The 21,600-nt window shown below is 37.4% G+C and overlaps 1 protein-coding gene across 1 annotated transcript in view; it reads left to right on the top strand.

Annotated features, from left to right (window-relative positions):
- The window catches only part of STK32B (serine/threonine kinase 32B), a 143,414-nt gene that overhangs the window by 43,034 nt on the left and 78,780 nt on the right, over nt 1-21,600 (top strand). The window contains exon 3 of the mRNA XM_035547294.1: nt 18,319-18,492. Coding sequence (XP_035403187.1) covers nt 18,319-18,492 — 174 coding nt within the window. The remainder of the gene's footprint in view (nt 1-18,318; nt 18,493-21,600) is intronic.

Below are 21,600 nucleotides of genomic sequence, written 5' to 3' on the forward strand. Positions count from 1 at the left end.
GAGCACTTTAGTCTTAATTTTAACCAAGGGATTGATTCCCTGAGTTGGTACTACCCCTGACACTGAGTGTGTTCAACTGGAATGGGAGTTGATAGCAAAATGAGGAGGACTGCATTTAGAAATTGCTTACATTTATATAAAGTTTGGAACGAAAAGTGAGCGATGTGCTGATATAGCTAATTTATTAGAAATTGAAGCTGGCATTTTTAAAGTCACACTTCTCACTAATTTGACTTCATGAAATAAAGATTCAGCTAATATTATCTCTTTCTTCTACTTCTTAGTCTGCTTCATTTTGGTGCTAGTAGGAATAGTAATTGATGTGACCATGGAAAACGGGAGAAATGGTGGCTGCTAGAAAGTCTTATCATTCAGAGTTGTCCTAAGCTACAAAATTCAGATTTTGAGCCACTATGTCAAAATGCAAGAGATATGAGGGTAAAAAGAGACCCAAACCAATCAATAACTTTTCGTGAATTATTGTTCAGATGCGCAAGCACACACACACAAAATCTCTGTTGGGAATTAAACAAATAAACACTCAGTATGGTGTATTAAGTATATATAGGTGAAGTCATAAAAAAAAAAAAGGCAAAAAAAAGCAGAATAAGATACTTATTTCTTGTCTAAATGTACTTTGGTAACTTTTTTGTTTCACAGAAATGCCAGAAAAGACAAATCCACTAGTAAGAGGGGTGAAATTGCTAACTTGCTAAAACAGTATTCTACCCTTCTCCTTCCCATTCCCTTCAAATCTGAAGTCTGGATAACTAGAAAAGTAGGAAAAAGACTTGCTGTAGCTGAGGAAAAAAAGCATACCTCAGGATATTTGAAAAATTCAGATGTACACATCAGCATGTCTGACAAATGTGTGAGCACATGCAAAGAATTTAATCATGCTGCTGATTTGGAAGAAAGCTGGGGATCTATGGAAAGTACAGAAGATGTAACTTTCCCAGCTGTCAAACTGATGATCTGAAAATATTTAGGTAGGGATATCCGGTGGCCTTTTTCTGTGGTCTCTGATGAGACCCTGGTGCTTCAAAGGACTTCCTCCCTGCCTTTTAAATATTCGTTTCATACACAATTTATGCCATTGGCACATAGACCAAACTTCAGTACTGCTGGTGCCTTGATGGCCTCATGCTGCCATCAGCTGATTGTGCAGTTTTTACCCTTTTAGCATTTCAATAATCGCTGATGTTCTTCTGTTTCCCTTTCCCACCGGATTGTCTCTTTGAGAACTGGTGCATCAGTGGTGCCAATAGCAAAGCAAGTGGGCTATAACAGTGGCAAAGAAAGAAACAAATGGTTCATAATTCCTTACGAGTACTTTAAATAGATCTTGTAAAGGTACTTTTTACTTTGCTAGTAATTGCTTTGCCTGTTTTTGTTGAGTTCTGTGGAGTTTTGTGCCATGAATGTAATGTGAATTTTTATAACTGATTATTTCTCTTCCATATTGTGACAGCAGACTTGAATTTGTGAGGCAAGGTGACTTACCATACGGCATGTGGGAAAATAATTGTACTAGCACACTTTTATGCTAAATATTACTCCCTTGATAATTCTTTTGAGGTGAATTTTTATCTTCTGCTCTGCCCTTATCTTTCTGAGCACCTTCATCACATATACCACATCACAAATTTCATGTTACAGATGCGATTACTTTTGAGATCTTCTGATTCAATTCTGATTTTCTTTCCTCATTTTATAAGTAACAAAATGCCAGCTAGTTATAATACTGGTTCAAAAATATTGAACTTCATTTTGAAAGACCTACCTCCCAACAGGTGAGAAGACTTGCTTATAAGATGTGCTTTTCCAGACTGGATCTACTTTTCCATAGGAAGTAATGTAAATAGTCAAGTCTCTGCTCTGCTGGCTGTTACCCAGCTTCATTCTCAGAATTTCAGCTCTCTTGTCTGTTTTCACTGTATTTCTGAACCAATAGTAAAAACTACAACTAGCCCATGTGTTCACAGAGGATGATTTCTTCAGCTCTTTGCCTCTGTCAGAAGATAAGTTTACTACTTCAGTCTACATATGTATATGCTAAAAGTATTTTTCTACTTTCAATTACTATAGTATGTAAATTGCCATCAGCTACTGTTAGAGGCTTTCGTTAATGTCTACAAGTGGCATTTCTTTCCTAGTCCCAACCCAAGATGTTTTTCAGTCTCACACTAGCTTATTAAAGCAATATATTGTTTCCATTGTCCTATCCAATTTAGCTACAGCTGCCAGCCTTAGCACCTAAAGTCAGATCCACTGCAATTATTACTTCAAATTAAGATAAATACAACTTGGGAGAACAACTTATAATGATTTTCTCTTTGTGCATAGTAAGATAAATTTGCTGTTATTGGAGCTGGATGTAATTTTTCCAGGGGAATTTTATATGAGGAAAAACTCAAGGTGAATCAAATGGTCTGGAGATGTATGCCAATTAAGACAAAATTTTGTTGGAAACTTGCACCCTTCTCATGTTGCCTGGAGGAATGTTTGACAACAAGGATCCAGGTTCCTTTCTTGTTCTAGGTTGTGAACAAGAAAGGGCTCCCAGCTGGACTTTCTGCCTGCTTCCCCTGCATACAGACAGAAGATCTCCACCTGCTTTGGTGCCTAGACTATCCAGCTCTGAGTCTGTCACATCTGCAGGTCACTGGTGACTCTTCTGTACCGCACAGGAACAAGCTCTGTAGCAACATATAAGCTCAGGAGCTTCTGGTGCAAGCTTTCCCCAGGGAAATACTTCAAAGGAAATACTCGGAATCCTATAGTCCCAGAAACTCTTCCCCTCTACTCCACTTGTATCCAGAATTAAGGATAATAATATTTTTAAATACAAGACTCTTGTACTCTGGCTGTGGTAGTTCTTCTACCAACTTTTGCAGTGATTAATTATAAGGTTAAAAAGGAAAAAAAAATAAAAAGGAAAAAAAAGGATAAAAAACCTGAGATTTCCAGGTATGTTTTGAACACCAGTGAACAAATTTTGAAGCATTTATCTTGAATCTCCTTCCTCCTCCTATTTTATTTATAAAGAAAGGGGTTGAGAGACATGCATTGTAAGATCCAGCCATACATGTGATGACATAAGATGAGTCATGAACGGAAGTATTACTGGATCATATCATGAGCCACCTAAAGAAGAACCTGTTCAGCCATTAGTTTAGCAATACAGAGAAAGAACTGTAACTCTTCAGCTGTAGATAGGGACACCCACAGGAATTGCAGCCAACTTATTCCCTATCTTGCTGTCTTAACCAATAACACAACCTACCTCTATCAGGAGGCCTATACTGGTGCAGGCCATACAGCCAGGGAATTCTTCCCGAAAGACACCAGTAAGTCCACTGATAGCTACTGTGTGCAATTAATACTCACTGTATTCTTAATATTTAAATAATGACTCAAGAAGATCTACATGTGGAAGCTGGGAAGTAGTGCTTGGAAGGAAGTATGTGTGCTTTCAGTGTTACTCCTTCATATCTGGTCCTGTTTGCTGCTAGAGATCAGATGCCTGATGACATAGGCTCAGGGTGCAGCCCCAGAGTTAATGATCCCTTTTTAATGCAATGTTGTTTTCGGAGATGATCTTCTTTACTGTCACTGGGGCCTCTCTCTTATTCCTGACAGTACGATATGCTCCTCCTCACTGCACCTCAGTTATGCCAAGTGCTGTTACCACAAATAACATCACTGTGCCACGTTAAAATTAATAAAAAAGAGTAAACCTTGAAGGCTTGGCAGGCTATCTTGCAGAATAAATTTAAATGTCGAGATAGAATGATTGTAGTTGACAACTGAAGTTCCTTCTTCGTGATTGCTCTGAATCAACCTGATAAACTGAACTGTAAACTAAGATGGTAAGAGGTAACTGAGTTTTATAATAAATCTTGCCAGTTATTGTGATTAAAATTGGAAGTGGCAAAAAAGATGCTGAATCTAAGTGACAATGAGATCTGATTATTCATATTCTGAAATAAAATTCCACTATATGAAAAACATTGTTCTTTGGTAGTAGTTACAATGATTAAAGAATAGTGAGTAATTGACAGTAGTTCCCAGAAAATAATAATAATAATAATAAAAAATAAAAAATAATAATAAAATAAAGAGAAAAAATAGAATTAAAGTTCATTATTATTTGAATATCAAAAGGTCATAAAATCCTATTCCTGGGCAAAGGGGTCCAAGCTCTAGGTCATGCTCTGTATATATTTGTGCCAGGTGTTCTGCTTGGAGGATGGGTCGAGGAAGACCTAACCACTCAGCAGCTGCCATTCTGCTGGTTGTTCTCCTAGGACTTAGATAACCATACAGTGCTCAGGCTTATTCAGAGCCTTGGCTAATTCATGACACTGAAGTTGGATAAAGTAATGTAGTAGAAGTATTTTTTTCTTTTTTTTTTTTTTTTTTAGAGACATAGACTTCCCCACGATCTGAGGGCCATATCAAACCACTTATCTTTCTGCAGAGAAAAATAAAGAGGTTTTCTAACAGTAAATAAGAGCTTTTCTAACACATTTCTCACAATGTTATATAATTAGGAAAACAAAAGACCCAAAAGCTCTGCTAAGGGAAGATGTTCCACTCTACTTGCTAAGAAAAGGTGGGAAGGGCATGAACATATGACACATATGCAGTGGTGTCATGCAAAATACTGACAAAAGCCCTTAGTTCTTATGGTGATGAGTATGGCACAAGAAATACCATGAAACATAATGCTAAAAAAGAAAAAGGATTTGGTTATATGGCTGCTTGTATTCAAATTAATTTAGTTTTAAAGGCTGAGAAATAGCCATAGATGTATTCTAGCCTGTATCTTTATAGCTATGCTAACTGACGTAGGCTATTTTGTGACCAGATGTGTGCCTGATCACTATGGTTTGTGTGCCAACTCATTTGCATATAGTTGAATGAGAGTAAGATGTGTGAGAGAAGTGATTTTTCAGTAGCTTTTCTTCCTTTAAGTTTCACTGATATGCTGGTATTAAGTTAGAGACAACGATATAAGAGATCAAATTTTTTTATGTAATCTAAAGGGGTATACTGCTCTCAAAAGCATAGGGAAATGGTTTATTGTTAAATTCTACTTATTTCTAGATTTATAACTGCCTTAAAAACCTTCTTTCCTGACTACAGGATCCCTAACCTAAAGGGTTCCTCATTATGTCCATGTCTCCTTCACGTGAATCTTGTTCTTGTTGAAGAAGAAGGTGTCATTTACATGGGATTGAACAGGAATTAACAGCTGCTTCAGAAGTGGTTGAGGAACAGAGACAGAAAATTAGGGAAGTTCTCATTTTCTTCTCCTTGGATTATGCATTGTGATTTATTGCATTTGTAACTTAATACCTTTCCTCTCCTTTTAATGTGAATAAATGGAAGTCTGTTTTCCTGGAGCTAAATGTAAAATTGATTAGGTGATCAGAAGCCAGATATGCACCACAGTTAAAAGAAGGAACTCAGAACTTGTAAGACCAGCATAAATCAGAAATGTTGTCTTTTTTCTTGCTTTTGCTGATTGAACAAAAAAATATGTTCACTGTCAGTTACATTTACCAATCCTTCTTTAGCAGCCAGAATGTACAGGTGAATGTGATGCGCTGCTCATATTAGTGACTTCCCAAAACACAAGAGACAAGCTCTAGTGGACTTGAATTCTTCCTGGCTGACTTCTCATATCAGCCCCATCTCCTTAGGCTACCTCTGTAATCAGCAGAAAAAAGAAGGGCTCTCCAGAGAGTAGTTCAGTACACCCACAATCAGGACTGTGTCCTTACTATGCAGTGATCCTAGGGAAACTACTCTCCTAACCCACAGCACGTTAATAAAATGCCTGAAGGTAGTCAGGGCAAAACTAGGTCTAAAGTAGCTCAATCACAGTAAGCTGTTGAGTTAAGCCCATCTTGTCCCATTGAATTTATGACTAATGTTCTAGAAGGTAAACCAAAATATTTTTAATTCTATGTTTTCAAAGTTTTCTCTTAAATTTGGTGTGCAGGTGATAACAATAAAAAGAAAAGGTTGCTTTGTGTATGCTTGTGCTGTGTGAGGAATCACTTAAATCACACTACTGTCTTATGTCTCTTCCAGAAGAATCAATTGTAAGAAAATTTTTCTGAAGAAAAAATTATCTCTAAGTTGAAACTACAAACAGCTTTCTGTCCTCAGTTAAAATGACTGAGACAATAAGCTTGATTTTCTCTGTTCTATATTCTTCACATTACTATTCAGATTTTTACTCTGTCTTTTGGGCCTAGAAAGCTTGCAAAACATCTTTTATGCCAATTCAGAAGGTATGCATGAAATGAGCTAGTACAGATTCAACAGTGTGAACAGTGTTTCCATCCAACTTCATTAATTTATTTTGATGGTTTAGAAATGTTCACAATTAAAAAATGAGATATATATTGTTAAGAGGTATGTCTGGTTTCACTGAAAATGTTAGTGAGCATCTACTTGTATTTGAAAGTCTTACACTTGAGCACCTCAGTTTTAAAATAACTAATTTTTAGGGAAAAAAAGAAAAAAAAGAGAACAAATAGCTGCTTGTGTGAAACCTTTTGAGTGGTGAGTTTTATTCACCAGCAATAATACAATAATATCACAGTGGAGGACATTCTGCTAGAAACAGGATGAAAAGTGTTTGGGTGTTTCTGACAAAAAAAAAAAGAAGATAAAGCATTCATTGCAGTAGCAGAGAGAGGTTTTAGTCTACAGTAAAGTCAGGGTTGTAAATGGAAATCTGCCAATTCCAGTGAGATACAGAAGGCGTACACATGCAAGGAAAACCTAACGTGCTTTTTCTAGGTCACATAAAAGGAAAAATGAAGGTTTTCATGTAGCTCAGAGGGAAAACCTGGTTCATAACTAAACAAATAAAAAAGAAAAGCACTATTTTAAGTCTCTCAACCCATGCAGCTCCACACACACAGGTGTGTGTACAACCACTGTAGTGTCTAAGGTTATATACTGCAAGGACTTATGCCTATTCTTAATTCCAAAATGTGTTCATTTATTTTTCATTCAATGAAGTTTTTCATGTGCTGAAGGTTAAATTTTGTTATGATTGAAGCTTAATGGTGAGCACTGCAACTTTGATGTTTCTTTTCTTTATAGACCTGAAAAAGAAAAAAAAAAATCTTACAAAATTGTTTCCAAAACAGAACAGTGTTTGAAGTTAAAAATAGAGAAGATTTAGAAATCATTTATTGTAATCTATAACAAGTTTGCTTACTGAACCTTGGGTTACAATAAAGTATGAATCCAGACTTTCAACAGATCTGTTACCCCAGCTAAACCTAAGATTTAAATACTTTGAAACTTTGGGTTATTTATCTTGCTGAAATTCTTGTTTAGTAACTAAAAGTTATCCCTATTTAGAAATATGGCAATTTTAAAAAATCTTCCATTAAATTAAGTATTGTGTACCTCAGATAATGAGGTTGTGTGAAAGAGGGAAGTGAAGCAAAGGATATGCTCCATGAGACAAATATATGCTTGAACTCCATTCTTTGACACTCTTTTTCTTGTATGTAGCCACACCTTAGAGAGTCAGTCTGCTGGTGTCAGCCTCCAGCCGACCCAGGTCCTTCTGATGGCAGTACACCCAGCTGGTGTATCTGCCATTCTTCCCAGGTTTGTATTATGTGTGATCTTGCTGGAGGTGCACTCCTGTCCCAACATGTAGGTCATTAATGAAGATCAGGCTATTCAAGCATAATTTCCCCTTCATAAATCTTTGTTGACTACTAATTACCTTCCTGCACTTCATGTGTTTGGAAATGATTTCCAGGTTTAGTTGCTCCACCACTTTCCTAAGTAAAAATGTGAGGCTGACCAGACTGTAGCTCCCCAGATCTTCCTCATTGCCTTTCTTGAAGATTGGAGTGACGTTTGCTTTTCTCTAGTCCTCAGGCACCTTTCACAATTGCCAGGACCTTCCAAAGATAATTGTCAGCAGACTTGAAATGACATCAGCCAGCTCTCTCAGCTATAATGGGGGCAACCCATTTATATATCCCCAGTTTGTTAAATTGCTTCCTAATCTGGTCCTTTTCCTCCCAGGGTAAATTCTTGCTCCAGGCTTTCCCTGTGGTTTTAGGGCCATTGATAATGCAGCATTGCCTGAGAAGTATTTTTCCTGAGTTCTTCATATACGCTCTCTGCTGCTTGCTTTATTTGGGTGTGTTTGTGACAAACAGAAGACAAGAGCAACTATCTAGTACTGTACAAAGAATTGCTACTGCTGCAATGTCATGTGCATATTGAAGTGATATAAATTAACAGTGGTAATAACACAAAATGATAACGAGAACTTGTCAAACATTTACTAAGTACAACAAGCATAACCAGTCACAGCACATCTCTGACACAGCTGAATGGATTTTAAAGACTAGGTTCAGATCAGCAAATTCCAAGTACCTTCTATATATGCTCTTGTTCACTCAACTGGAATGGAGCTTTCATGAGTAATTATAATGTACCTACTCTAAAGAAGGCTGTACACAGAACATAAGATAGGGGAGATTTTTCTTTAATCCCCTTAACAAAATATATATGAAAGATAAAACACTTGGAAAAAACAAACAAACAAACAAAAAAACCCAAAATTAAAACAAAAACAAAACAACTTGATGAAGAATGAAGCTAATTTGGGACTCAATGAAACTGAGTGAACTTGGTGAAAGCTGCAGTGCTCTTTGTAATAGATCAATTAAAATGAGCTTTGATGATATTGCATCCAAGTCTGCTAAAATATCCTAAACGAATAGTCTGAGACATGAGACTATTTTGCATTCATTTGCAAGTCTTACTTTATCATGGGTCTAATAATATTTGAGAAAACAGACTTTATCATGAGACTGTGCCATTAAGTCTACGAGTATATGAGCAAATGAGCCAGAAAGTAATTAATTTTCTCCTGAAAAACAAATTATCAGAAAGTACTTTTAGAGATGGACCACTTGAAAAAAATGGATCACTTAGTGTATGAGCATAAAAATATTGTCAGAGTCATAGTAATTGCTGTCAATTGTGGCCGCTTGGTAGTTTTTCCATTTTCAGTCGTTCACAGTGTTCCAAAAGTTCGTTCTATTTGTCTGGAACTTTATAAGCCCCTAATAAATGTTTGTGAAGGGTTCAGAAAATGTCATGGACTATCTCAAAAATTACCTCCTGTGGGGTCTGTCTTGGAAAATGTTATTGTCTACAAGATTATTATGTTTTGGAGGAGCACTGTCACTTCTGGGTTAGAGAGCAGAGCTGGGATATGATGCTGCTGAGCTCCGACTTTGATTCTGCCTGTCCTCATGGTCTTTGGGAAGACCACGCAGCACATACTAAGTAAGGTTCAGTAGCAAAATCATAGCCAGCACATGATGAAAACTCTGGCAACTGTGAGTCACATCTGGAGAACTGTGTCAAGTTTGGGGTCTTCCAGTGCAAGCAAGATGTCAGCAAACTGGAGGGAGTCCAATGGAGGTCCACTAAAATGACTGAGGGCAGGCACATTTGATGTTCAAGTGGATACTGGTAGGTTGTTAAACTTGGAGAAGAAAGGAGTAAAGGACAGGAGTATGAGGGGAAAAACTAATTAGAATCCTTCACTACCCATGGGGGTGGTGGTGATGACATAAAGATGGCAACATCTAAAGATGCAGAAAAACCCTTTTTAGAGATGTACACTGAGAGGACAATTGGCAAAAGTGACATGGTGCAGCAAGGGAAATCCCAGCTGGACAGAAGAAAAAAAATCTCTTCAAAACTCAGTGACTGGCCGGAACAGTATCCTTGCAGAAGCTGCAGAACTTCCATCCTTGGAAATTTCCAAACTTCCTTTGGTGAGGCCCTGAGCAACCTGACCTAAGTTTAAAATTAGCCCTGAGTAATACAGTAAGAAGTTGAACTTGGTGACCCTCAGAGAACCCTTCAAACCTAAATTATTGTATGAGTCTTTTTCAATGTTCAGTGAACACTATTCAAAAACAATACAAAAAATGTGTATCTCACTTGACGGTGGGTATTAAGCAATATCTGGCTTTAAGCTCTTCATCTCCAGTCTAGAGGAACAGAAAACAGTTTAAACAGTGAGAATGTTCTTCTAGTACAGAAGATGACCAGAAATATTTTGATTACATGGTTTGTCTACCATATTGGAAAGGACATCAGGATTGTGGTCAGGCAAAATATCCACAGTTATCACCATAACTCACATCTCAAATAACCTCATCTTCAGCATGTGCAAAATCAGAGGCAGAAATTAAGTTACTTTTAGAGGGAGTTAACTATCAGTCGATTACAGCCAGGTGAAGGACAAAAATAGAAGCAGCTCGGAGGTACACCATCTCAAATGATCAGGATTTACAAAGCACTTGAACAGTTCAAAAAAGTTTTATTAATAACCTATAGTTTATGTATATGAAAGTAGAGTAATGAGGTTTATTTCATTAGGTGAAGGCAAAGTGCATAGTAAAACAGTAAACACCAGTTATTTGTTTTGCATTTTGATTGTATATCTTCAGTTCATTACTGTTTGTTGCTGCCTGCCTGCTGTATGGTTGGACAGTGTGTTGAGGATGAGCTGAGACAAATGTTATAGCAGTGCACATGGGAACGACAAGCAGTTGTTTTTCATACCAGTGAGGGTTTGTGACCTCTCCTCATCCTCGTGGAGGGAAAAAAAAACAACTTTTCTCCACGTGTGGATGAATACTAAACTGGCTCTAATTGACAACACTTAGCTGGTTGGGAGCTAATATTAATTGGTGTTGGTTATATAAATATATACCATTCTAATGACTCTACTTACATATTTCTTACTATTATTGTTGAGACAGAAATTCAGGGCAACTTTCAGCTTCATTTCAGGCTATTTTTTATGTAGTCAGTTTTCTTAGCTGTCCCCTCTGGTCACATCTGCTCTAAACAGAATTTGAGAAGGTGTTTCAAATAAGCATAAAAAATTTAATTTTTATGGAATTGTTTTCCTGTTCTTAAAAGTTTTTTTTAAATAATCTTGAAAGGTATTTTTTACATTTTTATAAAGAAATAAAGGAAGTAATCTTCCTTTGTTCTTTACAGCATTTGGAGAAATAACTTGTTTTTCTGAGCTTCAAAATAAATGTATTTCAATTTCTTTGCAACAATAGACTTCTATTAAATGTTTTGCAAGCAGAAATTGCAAATTCCAATAACCTATGCTTACCCAGTTTCCAAAAAGAAAAAAGAAATCTACAGAAATGTAAGCAAAACAGACGTTATGAAGGAACATTTCAAACATGCCTCCATAATACTTGCATACTCAGAATCACAGAATCACAGAACGCTCTGGGTTGGAAGAATCCTTAAAAATAATCTAATTCCAAACCCCTACCATGGGCAGGGACACCTCTCACCAGACCAGGTTGCTCAAAGCCCCATCCAGCCTGGCCTTGAACACCTCCAGGGATGGGGCATCCACAGCTTCTCTGGGCTACCTGTGCCAGTGCCTCACCACCCTCTGAGTGAAGAATTTCTTCTGAATATCTAATCTAAATCACACCTCTTTCAGTTTAAAGCCATCTTCCCTTGTATTATCACTATACTCCCTGACAAAGAGTCCTTCTCCAGCTTTCCTGTACGCTCCTTTTAGGTATTGGAAAGTTGCTATAAGGTCTCCCTTAAGCCTTCTCTTCTCCAGGCTGAACAGCCTCAGCTGTCTCAGCCCTTATTCATAGGAGAGGTGCTCCAGCCCTCTGATCATCTTCATGGTCCTCCTCTGGGCTCATTCTAATGTCCATGCCCTTCTTGTGCTGGGGGCCCCAGAGCTGAACACAGCATTCCAGGTAGGGTCTCACAAGAGCAGAGTAGAGAGGGAGATTCACCCTCCTTGACCTGCCTGACATGTTTCTTTTGATGCAGCCCAGGATATGTTGTCTTTCTGTTTCAACAGTTTTTTGGTTCAACTCTTTGCTCTTTTTCAGGTAACTAAACATAACAAAGCTTTGTGTTTTACTTTGTAAAGGAAGGATAAAATGTGTATTTTTTATCATGTCAAAATACAAACCCTCATACAAACTACAAGGCAGTTAGATATGGCATCATAGTTACCTAGAACACAAATCTTAGTGAATGTTATTCTGTTATCAACACTTAGGTACCCTAGCCTTGGTGTCTTCTTTATGCTATGTATCATGCAGACATTACAGAAAAGTTTCTCCTGTCCCCAAAAGCTTGGAGGACAAGTAGAAGAACTGGGAAAGTTCCCAGAGTGCTTGCACTGGAGGGAGGAAGGGCAGTGCAGCCAGGAACTTCAGATTCCCTGTGTTTTCTATTGTCCTCTATCCGCAGGCTGTTTCTATCCATGCTTATTTTGTGCAGAAACCAAAGTCCTGTTTTAGTAGTCTCATGACATTCACTGTGTATCTTAGGCAAATACAACTGCAGCATTAACATCCTCTGTTTAGCTATGTAGCAAGATGATTTCTTCAAGTTAGGAGTCATGTAGAATTATTCATAATGTAAAAACAAATTCAGTAACAATTATGCTGGTAAAAATTTCTGTTTCACCAATATGAAAACCAAGCAGAATAAGCTGTGGTAATGTGAGGATTCACATTGGCTTTCCAGCAGAAAGCAAGAGTTTTCAAAAGAGCTTGTCCTTAAGTAAAAGTCCCAGTTTTCAGATTTGCTGTACCTTCCAAGACGTTTTTCCAGATCTTTGGGATCCACTTCTTACTGGCATAGTTTCCTAGGAGATGGTATTAACATCAACACTCTACTGGTTCTGAAGAAAGCTGCTATGAGATCTGCAGATCCCTGGAAACATCTGGAGATTCCTAGCTCAGAGCTAGAAATTGTGAGAGCCTGGTTTGGGCTAATGGCTCTGAAATTTGCATGAAAATTAGCTTTTGAACAATCTGTTTGAAATTAGAAACTTTTATTTTTCTTCAGAATTTCCCTTCTATGGGAATCTTGAAATTCTTCTTTTCATTCTAAAGACGAGAACCATTTTTAGCATAGTGCTGGAGGTTCTTACAGAAGGGAAGTTCTTACTCATGGACAGGGTTAGTGGTAACTCAGGCAATTTAAAATCCATCTGAACATTTCAACACCAGTGAGGCACTGGTAAACAGAACTTACTTCCCAGAGAAGCTGCTATGTTCACACAACACTGCACAGAGGTGCCAGTTTAGGCTCAGGAAGCCAGACTGGCCTAATTAGGCTAGCCTCATGCTTTGACAGAGATAATAAATTCTGCTTTCACAAAAGGGGCAGCACCAAGGTACTGTAACTAATGCTATGTCTGGGTGAGGTGGTTTCTTCAGACCCATCTCAGAAATCTCCATGAGATTCCACTAGGCAGTCCAGATGTCGCCACATGATTTCTTGGAAAGAGACCAGTTAATGAGGGTTAAGCCATTAACTGCCTGCCCCCTCTTGGACAAGCTGGCTTACACAATTTAGAGAAGAGTTATCCTTATTGGGATTTGTATGTGTCTGAAAGGTTACTCAAGGCCTTGCTAATTCAGACCAAGACCGAACAGCTCTGCAACAGGTATTGAGAAGAGCTCACAGAGAGAATCCAAAAGACACCAAGACACAAGGCCAGTTCTTCCTAAGCCCTTTGCATTACTTGTTTTGACTGTAAATTTAGGAACCAGTGCATTGCTGCAGTTCTCTGCTTTGCACTATTCTGGAATGTAAAATGTCTGTAAAGAGAACATCAGGCTCTGGTATGTTCTGTTAACTTTTCTAACACACAGGAAAATCTACATTTATTAGCAGCTTCATGTCACACAAATAAATAAATAAATAACATTGCCTCCTCCTCTTAATATTACCAGCGGAAAAATGGAAAATGATCCCTTTTAAATTTCTAGTTAGGAGCTACACAGACTTAATCATTTATCATATTCAATAAAGACCAAAGGTGTTATCTGAATATCTGAACTGCATATATCTTGCTTTAACTGATTACCTCAGATTTATGAAGTTTGGTTTGGGCTTAATGATGAAAATTATGTAATACATTTTTTACTCTTAAATTAAAGTCATACACAGAATATCAATCCTGATTTCCTTTTCCCCAGGTAATATATATGAAACAAAAGCTCTGGATAGTGAGTACCTCATCTAGTAGGATTTCAGCAAAAAAATACCCTAACTAACTAAGATGACGGAATGTAAAGGGGAAAAAATGACGTTAATAACTCATCTGTAACTGCTTTTGTGAAGAGACAGAGATATAAATAACGAATATAAATATAAATATAAATATATATTATTAAAACAAGTATACAGATATAAATATGAAAACAGATATAACTTATTCAGAAAGTACTCTGTTTAAATTTGTTTCCATGGAGGATTTTGTTCAACTGTAATTTATCTTCCAGTCTGAAGATAATCAAAAATCCAATTTGCTTTTGCTAGGGGCATTATTATTTTATCTTAATTTGAAGAAAGCTTATTCTAATGTATTAAAGCTTCTCTTCAAGCAAAAGAAAGCAGAGGCTAGCTTTGTAATTAGAACAGTTTTCCTACAACTGGCTCATGACACTACTTAAAAACAAAACAAAACAAAACAAAACAAACAAACAAAAAACACAGGAAATTTACTCCAAGCCATTTATTCTTTCATTTCACTGAGGTTTAAAGTTTGGGTTTTACAGCAACTTAGTAATGTAGTATTCAATATGAGACACGAAACTGTAATACATTCAGTAAGGTATTTCTCAGCTACCTGGTTAACATAAAGATCCCAAATAACCCCTGATTTTACTTCAAAACCAATCAGTCTTTTTGTGTGTTATTTGCCTTTGATCAGACAAGAAGCTTTGCAAAAGTAAAATTACAGTGCTTACTCAAAAAACTAATCTCCATTGGGTTGATTTGCCACCAGCCCCTCCCTAGACTACAGCAATAGTTTCAAAGATTCATTTTTCAGGTTCCTAATATTTCACTTGCTGTCAATGTCAATTCTTAGACCAATAAATCAAAACCACTTATTTCTTGAAATATTGAAAAGCAAGAAGCTAAAAGGGAATACTTCATTTCTTGTATAAAGAAAGAATATTGGATTTGTATAAGGGAGAAAGACAGAGGACAAAACTGCTTGTGATCATGACAAACGAAACCAGTCAGGAGCTGGTACACCAAGTCCTATGAATCCTTAACACAGAGCAGGAGCCACAGTATTTGGTACTATCAGCTGCACAGCAAGACCTGGAGCAATTCCTTCTGTGCATTCAGTGGCTTAACAATTTGTAGCTGCGGGAGCTACTTAGTGGAGTGCCTATCAGCTCCAGAGGCCTTCGGCTGTTGTTCATGACCAAGCTCTCCTCTAGGCCGTAGGCACATAATTTCTCTATGATCAACTCATTTACCCTCAAAAAAAAATCTCCTGGAATGGTCTTGTTTCCAGCACCTTTTATCTCACCCTGGTCTGATCCAGATAGCCAGAGAAATGCCATCCACAGAGGTTTGAGCCAACTGGACTTACTGTGCAGGGAAAACATCACTATTCATAGATATATTTGTATGTTTAGCATAGTGATGTGTGTCAGGTGCAATATAATTTAGCATGGGTGAAAATGTCTGCTCTGTGTACTGAACATACCCATTTACAGCATCTGTTCTTTCAAACTGGACATATGCAGCTCACATCTTTACTACACCAGTATGAATACACAACACTGTTGACAGGACCAACAGAATTACCACACATATACATCAATAAAAAATGGAAGCAAATTCTGGCTCCAAGTGAAAGAGAGGATATACAGAACTCCTTAAGAGCTGTGTCTGGGTCTGCATCATTTTAGCTTTAATGTCTAAATAAAACTGGCGTTTGAGCCATTTAGAGGTTGTGACAGATACAGGAAGGCTGGTGAATGGAAACATTAACCATGTTTCTGAATCCTGGTTTGGTTTGTTCTTATTTCATTTGTTATCTCTTATTTGTATTGGTTATCTCTTATTAATTTTTTATCTCTTTTTTAAATCATTCATGATTGACAGATGTGCCAAAAGGCTGCTTGGGAAATAATGCAAGATCACCATTCTCCCGCCCATAAGCACAGGAACCAAAGAGCCTCAGCATAAATACAAGCTTGGAGTGCAAACCCAGATCCATTAAGTGTTATCATACACCTGGATATGCACAAGATTTCATTTATTTCTTGATTGTTCTGATGGCTCTTTTATTTGGACTAAATATTTAAAAGTACTCTTTCTAACACGTTCATTTTTCTCCCAGAAATGGGAATAGTTGTTGCATTTAAAAACAATTCACAGCAGTCAATCTTTACCCTGCTTTCACCCTCTGCCTCGTGATGGCTGAGTCAGTAAAGAAATGACTCAGGACATTTTCTTTCTTGAGATCAGAGTAGTATCATCATAACCATCTCTACAAGCATGTGATCATATGATTCTAGACACAAGAGCTCTGTAGTCCCAGACTAAACACAGTATTTCAATCCATGACTTTTCATTTCATATATACATATTTTAATTGTAAGAGGGAACCAGACAAAATCTACACTTCACTTAGTAATAACTGAAGAAAAAAAATAATAGCATCTTTCACTACATCTGCTCAAAGCTACAACAACTACTCTATTAAAAAACATACCAGTGTCAAAAAAAAAAACAAACACAACAACAACAACAAAAACAACTTAAACATAGTTATATATTTAATCTTTTCTTTTGCAATTGCTCCAGGCTTAATAATGTGCAACATTCAGTGGAATTTGAATATAATTGAAGCCTTCTCTTTTTTAGCACATGTTATGAAATTCTGAGTCCCTGGAGGTGAGCAGACACCATGTTCCACCTACTTTATGATTTTGTTTCAGAGATTTGACTTCTTTAGAAGTAAGCTTAATGCAAATAAAATGGCTTTCCTCTCCTGGCATTTGGCAGGCATATAGAAACATAACAGAAGAGTAGAGTACATAGAGACACTCACTTCTCAGAAGTGTGTTCAGAAAGAATAGAAAGCATTTAAATTCAAAACAAATCATTTGTGACAACCCCTAAGCAGTGCCTCATTTCAGAAAATGCAAACCTGGGAATGAAAGTGAAACTGTATGTAACTGTCAATTAAAATAAGCTAATATTGACTATTCTGCCTTTTTTTTTTTAGTACAGATTTTCTGGAAATCCACTCTTTTCAATTTCCTTATATATTTTACAGTTCAGGACAACTGAATCTAATCTATAACCAACATATGTTACACACCTCATAGGATAAAAGATGATGGAAAAGGCACTGTCGTTGTGGATCACTTCTCAGTAGTTCATATCCACAACAGATATAAGCTATTATAACTTCACAACTAAATGAATTCTAAAACCATTTCTCAGAGAAGATTGACTTCGTATTAGAAATAAGGTATTCATCATTCTCTATTTGGGAAATCTAAAATACTATGTCTTAGATAGTTGCATTCAGAAATTAAATCCAGTGAGTTTCTGTCAGTTTTCTCAGATCAGAAGAAAGTAGAGCAATGGCAGCTTATCCATGGTAAGCAGAAACACATGGAAATTCCTGCTTGCCCAAGCACTATGTACACTATACATTGGCTGGCTACACCTTTGGATTTACAGGCTTTAAATCAGATCAGAATTTGGTCCTCAGAGTATTCAACATGCGGTTCTGGGAAAGGATCCAGAAGAATTCAGTCAGTAACCATGAAGACTGTCATTTTGTAAGATGTAAGTTGGAGGCTGAAAAAATATGTATTGTTACAGTAAAGTTGCAGTGTTATTTCTTATTGAATTTGGAACTACGTTGGAAGCTATTGAAAATACTCAGCTAATAGAACACCGCATATGTTTAATGAATGTGGAATATATCCCTGGGACAGCAGCTCTCAATTCTGTGAGGATACTTTCTGTAGGTGCTGAACTACAGTCATATGTGTGTGAATACCAAGTGTGTTTCAAGGCCTTCCATTTTACTGCTGCTACTTAGTAAGCCATTTTGACAAGTGAATGTCTATATAGCTATTTTAAAATGTATAAACCTGAAAGGTATTTTTAGCACTGTTTTATCAACATTCAGGTGTTATTTTATGGTTAAAACAGTTGCTAGTAGCACAGCAGCAGTCCACGCTCTGCTTGCCTTGAATACACAGAGTCTATCACAATCAAAGAAAGTTTGGCCATAGATTGGACCACAGCAGTGGAGAAATCAGATTTGCCTTTTGAACAAATCATGGACTTGCAATGAGCAGATCTACATCTGAGAGCTACCCTAGGGCACAGCTGTGGCTGCTTCACTGACCCTGAAATCTCTGCTGTAACTCCTTCTTCCAGGTATTCCTTTCAAGATGAAGAAGACATGTTCATGGTGGTTGATCTCTTACTTGGAGGAGATCTGCGCTACCATTTGCAGCAGAATGTCCACTTTAACGAAGGAACTGTTAAACTGTACATCTGTGAGCTGGCACTTTCCCTGGATTATTTGCAGAGATACCACATCATTCACAGGTGAGAGATTCTCATTTGAGGGATGGGCCGCTTTCTTTTCACAGACTAGAGGAATTTGACCACATATCAGATTATATGGCTCTGTTTATTCAGAAACTGTGCACCCCTTTGAAAAGATTTTATCATTGTTGTACAGGTGTGTCCTAGGGCAGAATTTGGCTCTGAAAAGGTATTTCAAGTGTTTTCTTTCTGCCCCCTTCAGTAGCTCCCTTTCCATACGTCCTTTTCATGTTCTTGTTTTTATCTCATACTATGATGTACATTTTTTAAACACTAAATACAACACGTAACAGCCTCCTGGCTGCTTTTAATTTAGTTTAAATTCTCCAGTGCCACAATGTTCCTGAATGCACAAAAATTATAATTCAAGGCAACAACTTCACACAGCATCGGGGAAAGATCACAACATCAAAGGCTGGGAATGAAGAATAACTTGTTTGTTTCCAGAATCTGCATGAAGGTCACAGGGAGAAGAGGTGGGGAAACTAGAGAAATAGTAGAAATAAATTGGAACAGGAATAGATGGTGTATCCTTTTTGCACTTCTGAGATTACAACAATCTATCACTTTTACTGCCTAACTGCTGGCAATCACAATATTCGTGTCAAAAAAAGGTGTCAAGCAACAGGGTCTGTTTGTTTTTGTTGAACAATTGAGTATTTAAGTGAAACAGTGGAGTAAATTCTTTTTTATGTTAGCACAGCAACTATGAAATTATAAAATGATAGGCTTGATCCTCTACTTTACTCATTTTAGGCTAAATTCAGGATATTTCTCCCTGATTTAATGGCCACTGGTCTGAAAAAAAAATTAAAAAAAATAGTTTTGTGCGTTACTAAAGTTGGCTGTGAGTTTCAGAGAGCAAACTGAACTAAACCGCCATAGATCCTCCAGTAGCCAGTATAAATAAGTTCCTCCAAAGGTATTAATTGACAGTTTTCTAGTTAAAAAAAAAAAAAAAAAAAGTGTGATCCAACTTTATGAAGAGGGAGGGTCAATACAAAATCTCTCTCATCTGAGGTCCAATGGTAGTTGTGTGTCCTGTATTACTGAAACTGTGCAAGAAAAAATAATAAATCAAGTAAACATTGCAACAGTTGTTTTGTTTGCAATTTAAATGCCAGCAAATGTTGTAAGCATTTTCTGAAGTTTTGTATCTTTAACACGCTGTTATTATTTCAGTGCAGTTCCATATATTCTGCATACGTTTTCCTTTCTCAGTGAATATTTTAAAAGTTGAGCTCAGAATTTCAGCTGACCTTTGTTTCTATGCCTTGAGGAATGCTCTTGGTGAAAAACAAATTGATGAGCATTTTTCTCACCCTCATTTTAATGATGAGACATTTTATGCAAATAGGCTCTCAAAACATTCATGAGAGAATCTAGTTTGTAATCAAAACTTGTATTTTATTACAGGCCTGTGACTTAAAAATGTTTCACAGAAAAGTCTTTGAAAGGTGGCAGATGTCTTAAGAGAATGGAAGACTGGATTCAAGTCAATGTATTTTGTAGGTTTTTTTTCTGACTGTATGCATTGCCATGGTCCACCTGTGACATTGGGCAATGCTATTTTGTTCTTTTCTGTATTAATTTATCATGGCTGGTAAACAATTTTACTTAATTTTCTGGTTTGCACTGGTTGTAGTAACACCACTGACTTCAAAATTAGTTGTTGATTTGCACCAAGGCAGGTGGGAGGTGTAGGAACACCAGGAGCAGCTGGAGCTGTTTTGGGGCTCCATTTGGTGGCAAGTTCTGGAACTGGGATTTTGCTTTCAACTTACAGTGGAAGTTTCCACAAAACCAGACATATTAAAATACCTGGTTCTTAGCCTGTGGTGGGTCTCACTGGCTGGTGTGTTAGGACTGTTGTTTAGGATGTGAAGGACCTGGCTCTCCCACTCCACTGTGCTATTGAAGAGAAGCAGACCTGAGGCCTGCATGTGGCTCTCCCACTTCACTGCTTACTGCCCAAATCATCCAGCTGCGGCACAAGGAGCCTTTTGTCCTTCATTTTCACACCAAGTACCAGAAAACCCCAGATGATCCACTTGCCAGGAAGGAGATTATTTACTCAGGAACATCCTGTCACGTTCTGCTGTTCACCAGGCCTCAGCTGCAGCCTAGAGCAGCACTCTGTGGGGCAGGCCTTCAGCTGCCATGCATGTCACTAGCATTATTAACATCACAAGCACAATGCTGATTTACGTTGGCTAAGGAGCTGAGCCAGCAGTATTGCACAGCAGGGAAATGTGTTGTCATTACTTTCCTGCCACAAACACCCCATCTTAGTCAAAAATTAAACCAATGAGCTGGCTGGTATTTACGCTTGGTGGTAGCAGACCTCAGCACTATCATTATGAGGAAGCCCTTCTAGTCAGCGTTCACATGTTAACCTACAAAACTGTATTAGATCTTTCACTTTTAAATGAGCATATTGGTAGCAAAAAAAAAAAAAAAAAAGGTTAGTGAGTCAGAGAGTCATTGAGAGAACTCCCTACTAGATTTTATCTGTTCTACGAAGAATAGTTGAATGATTCATCAGACTGGGTAGGTGGATTTTCAAATCACAGTATTATAAAGAGCTGAATTTATGATGTGTGAGTCAGGAACTTAAGTCCTCCTCAATATTTACAGATGTGTGTGAAATGTGTACAGGTTTCCATTACTATTACATCCAGCAGCATGACAGAAGGGATTTTTCAAGATTAACCTGTGGCCCCAGGATTTTACTAGAAAAGGAGGTGGGAATGAGGGGGGCAGGAATTATCAGGCATGTGTGAATAGGTGTAGGAGTGTCTAGGTCAGTGCTATACCAATTCCTGTCAGAGCTGCCATACAATGTCCCTGCATTTGCTGATGTGGTTAGTTTTTTGTGTTTTGAATGTGGCAATCATTTCAGCAGCACACATAGTGTTTCTGCAGGGACAACTTAATCTGTAGTGTAAAAACTACTACCATTCTGCTGTTTATTAAAACTGCCATTTTTATTAATTGCATACTTGTATATAAATCCATAGTTGTCACACACAATCCTGCAAATGTGATTTTATTTCTTATGGCAGCATTATAACAAATGCTGCACTGTGTGTCTGTCACTTGCAGCTC

This window comes from Cygnus atratus, chromosome 4 (genome assembly GCF_013377495.2).
Source record: "Cygnus atratus isolate AKBS03 ecotype Queensland, Australia chromosome 4, CAtr_DNAZoo_HiC_assembly, whole genome shotgun sequence".
NCBI classification, from domain to species: domain Eukaryota; kingdom Metazoa; phylum Chordata; class Aves; order Anseriformes; family Anatidae; genus Cygnus; species Cygnus atratus.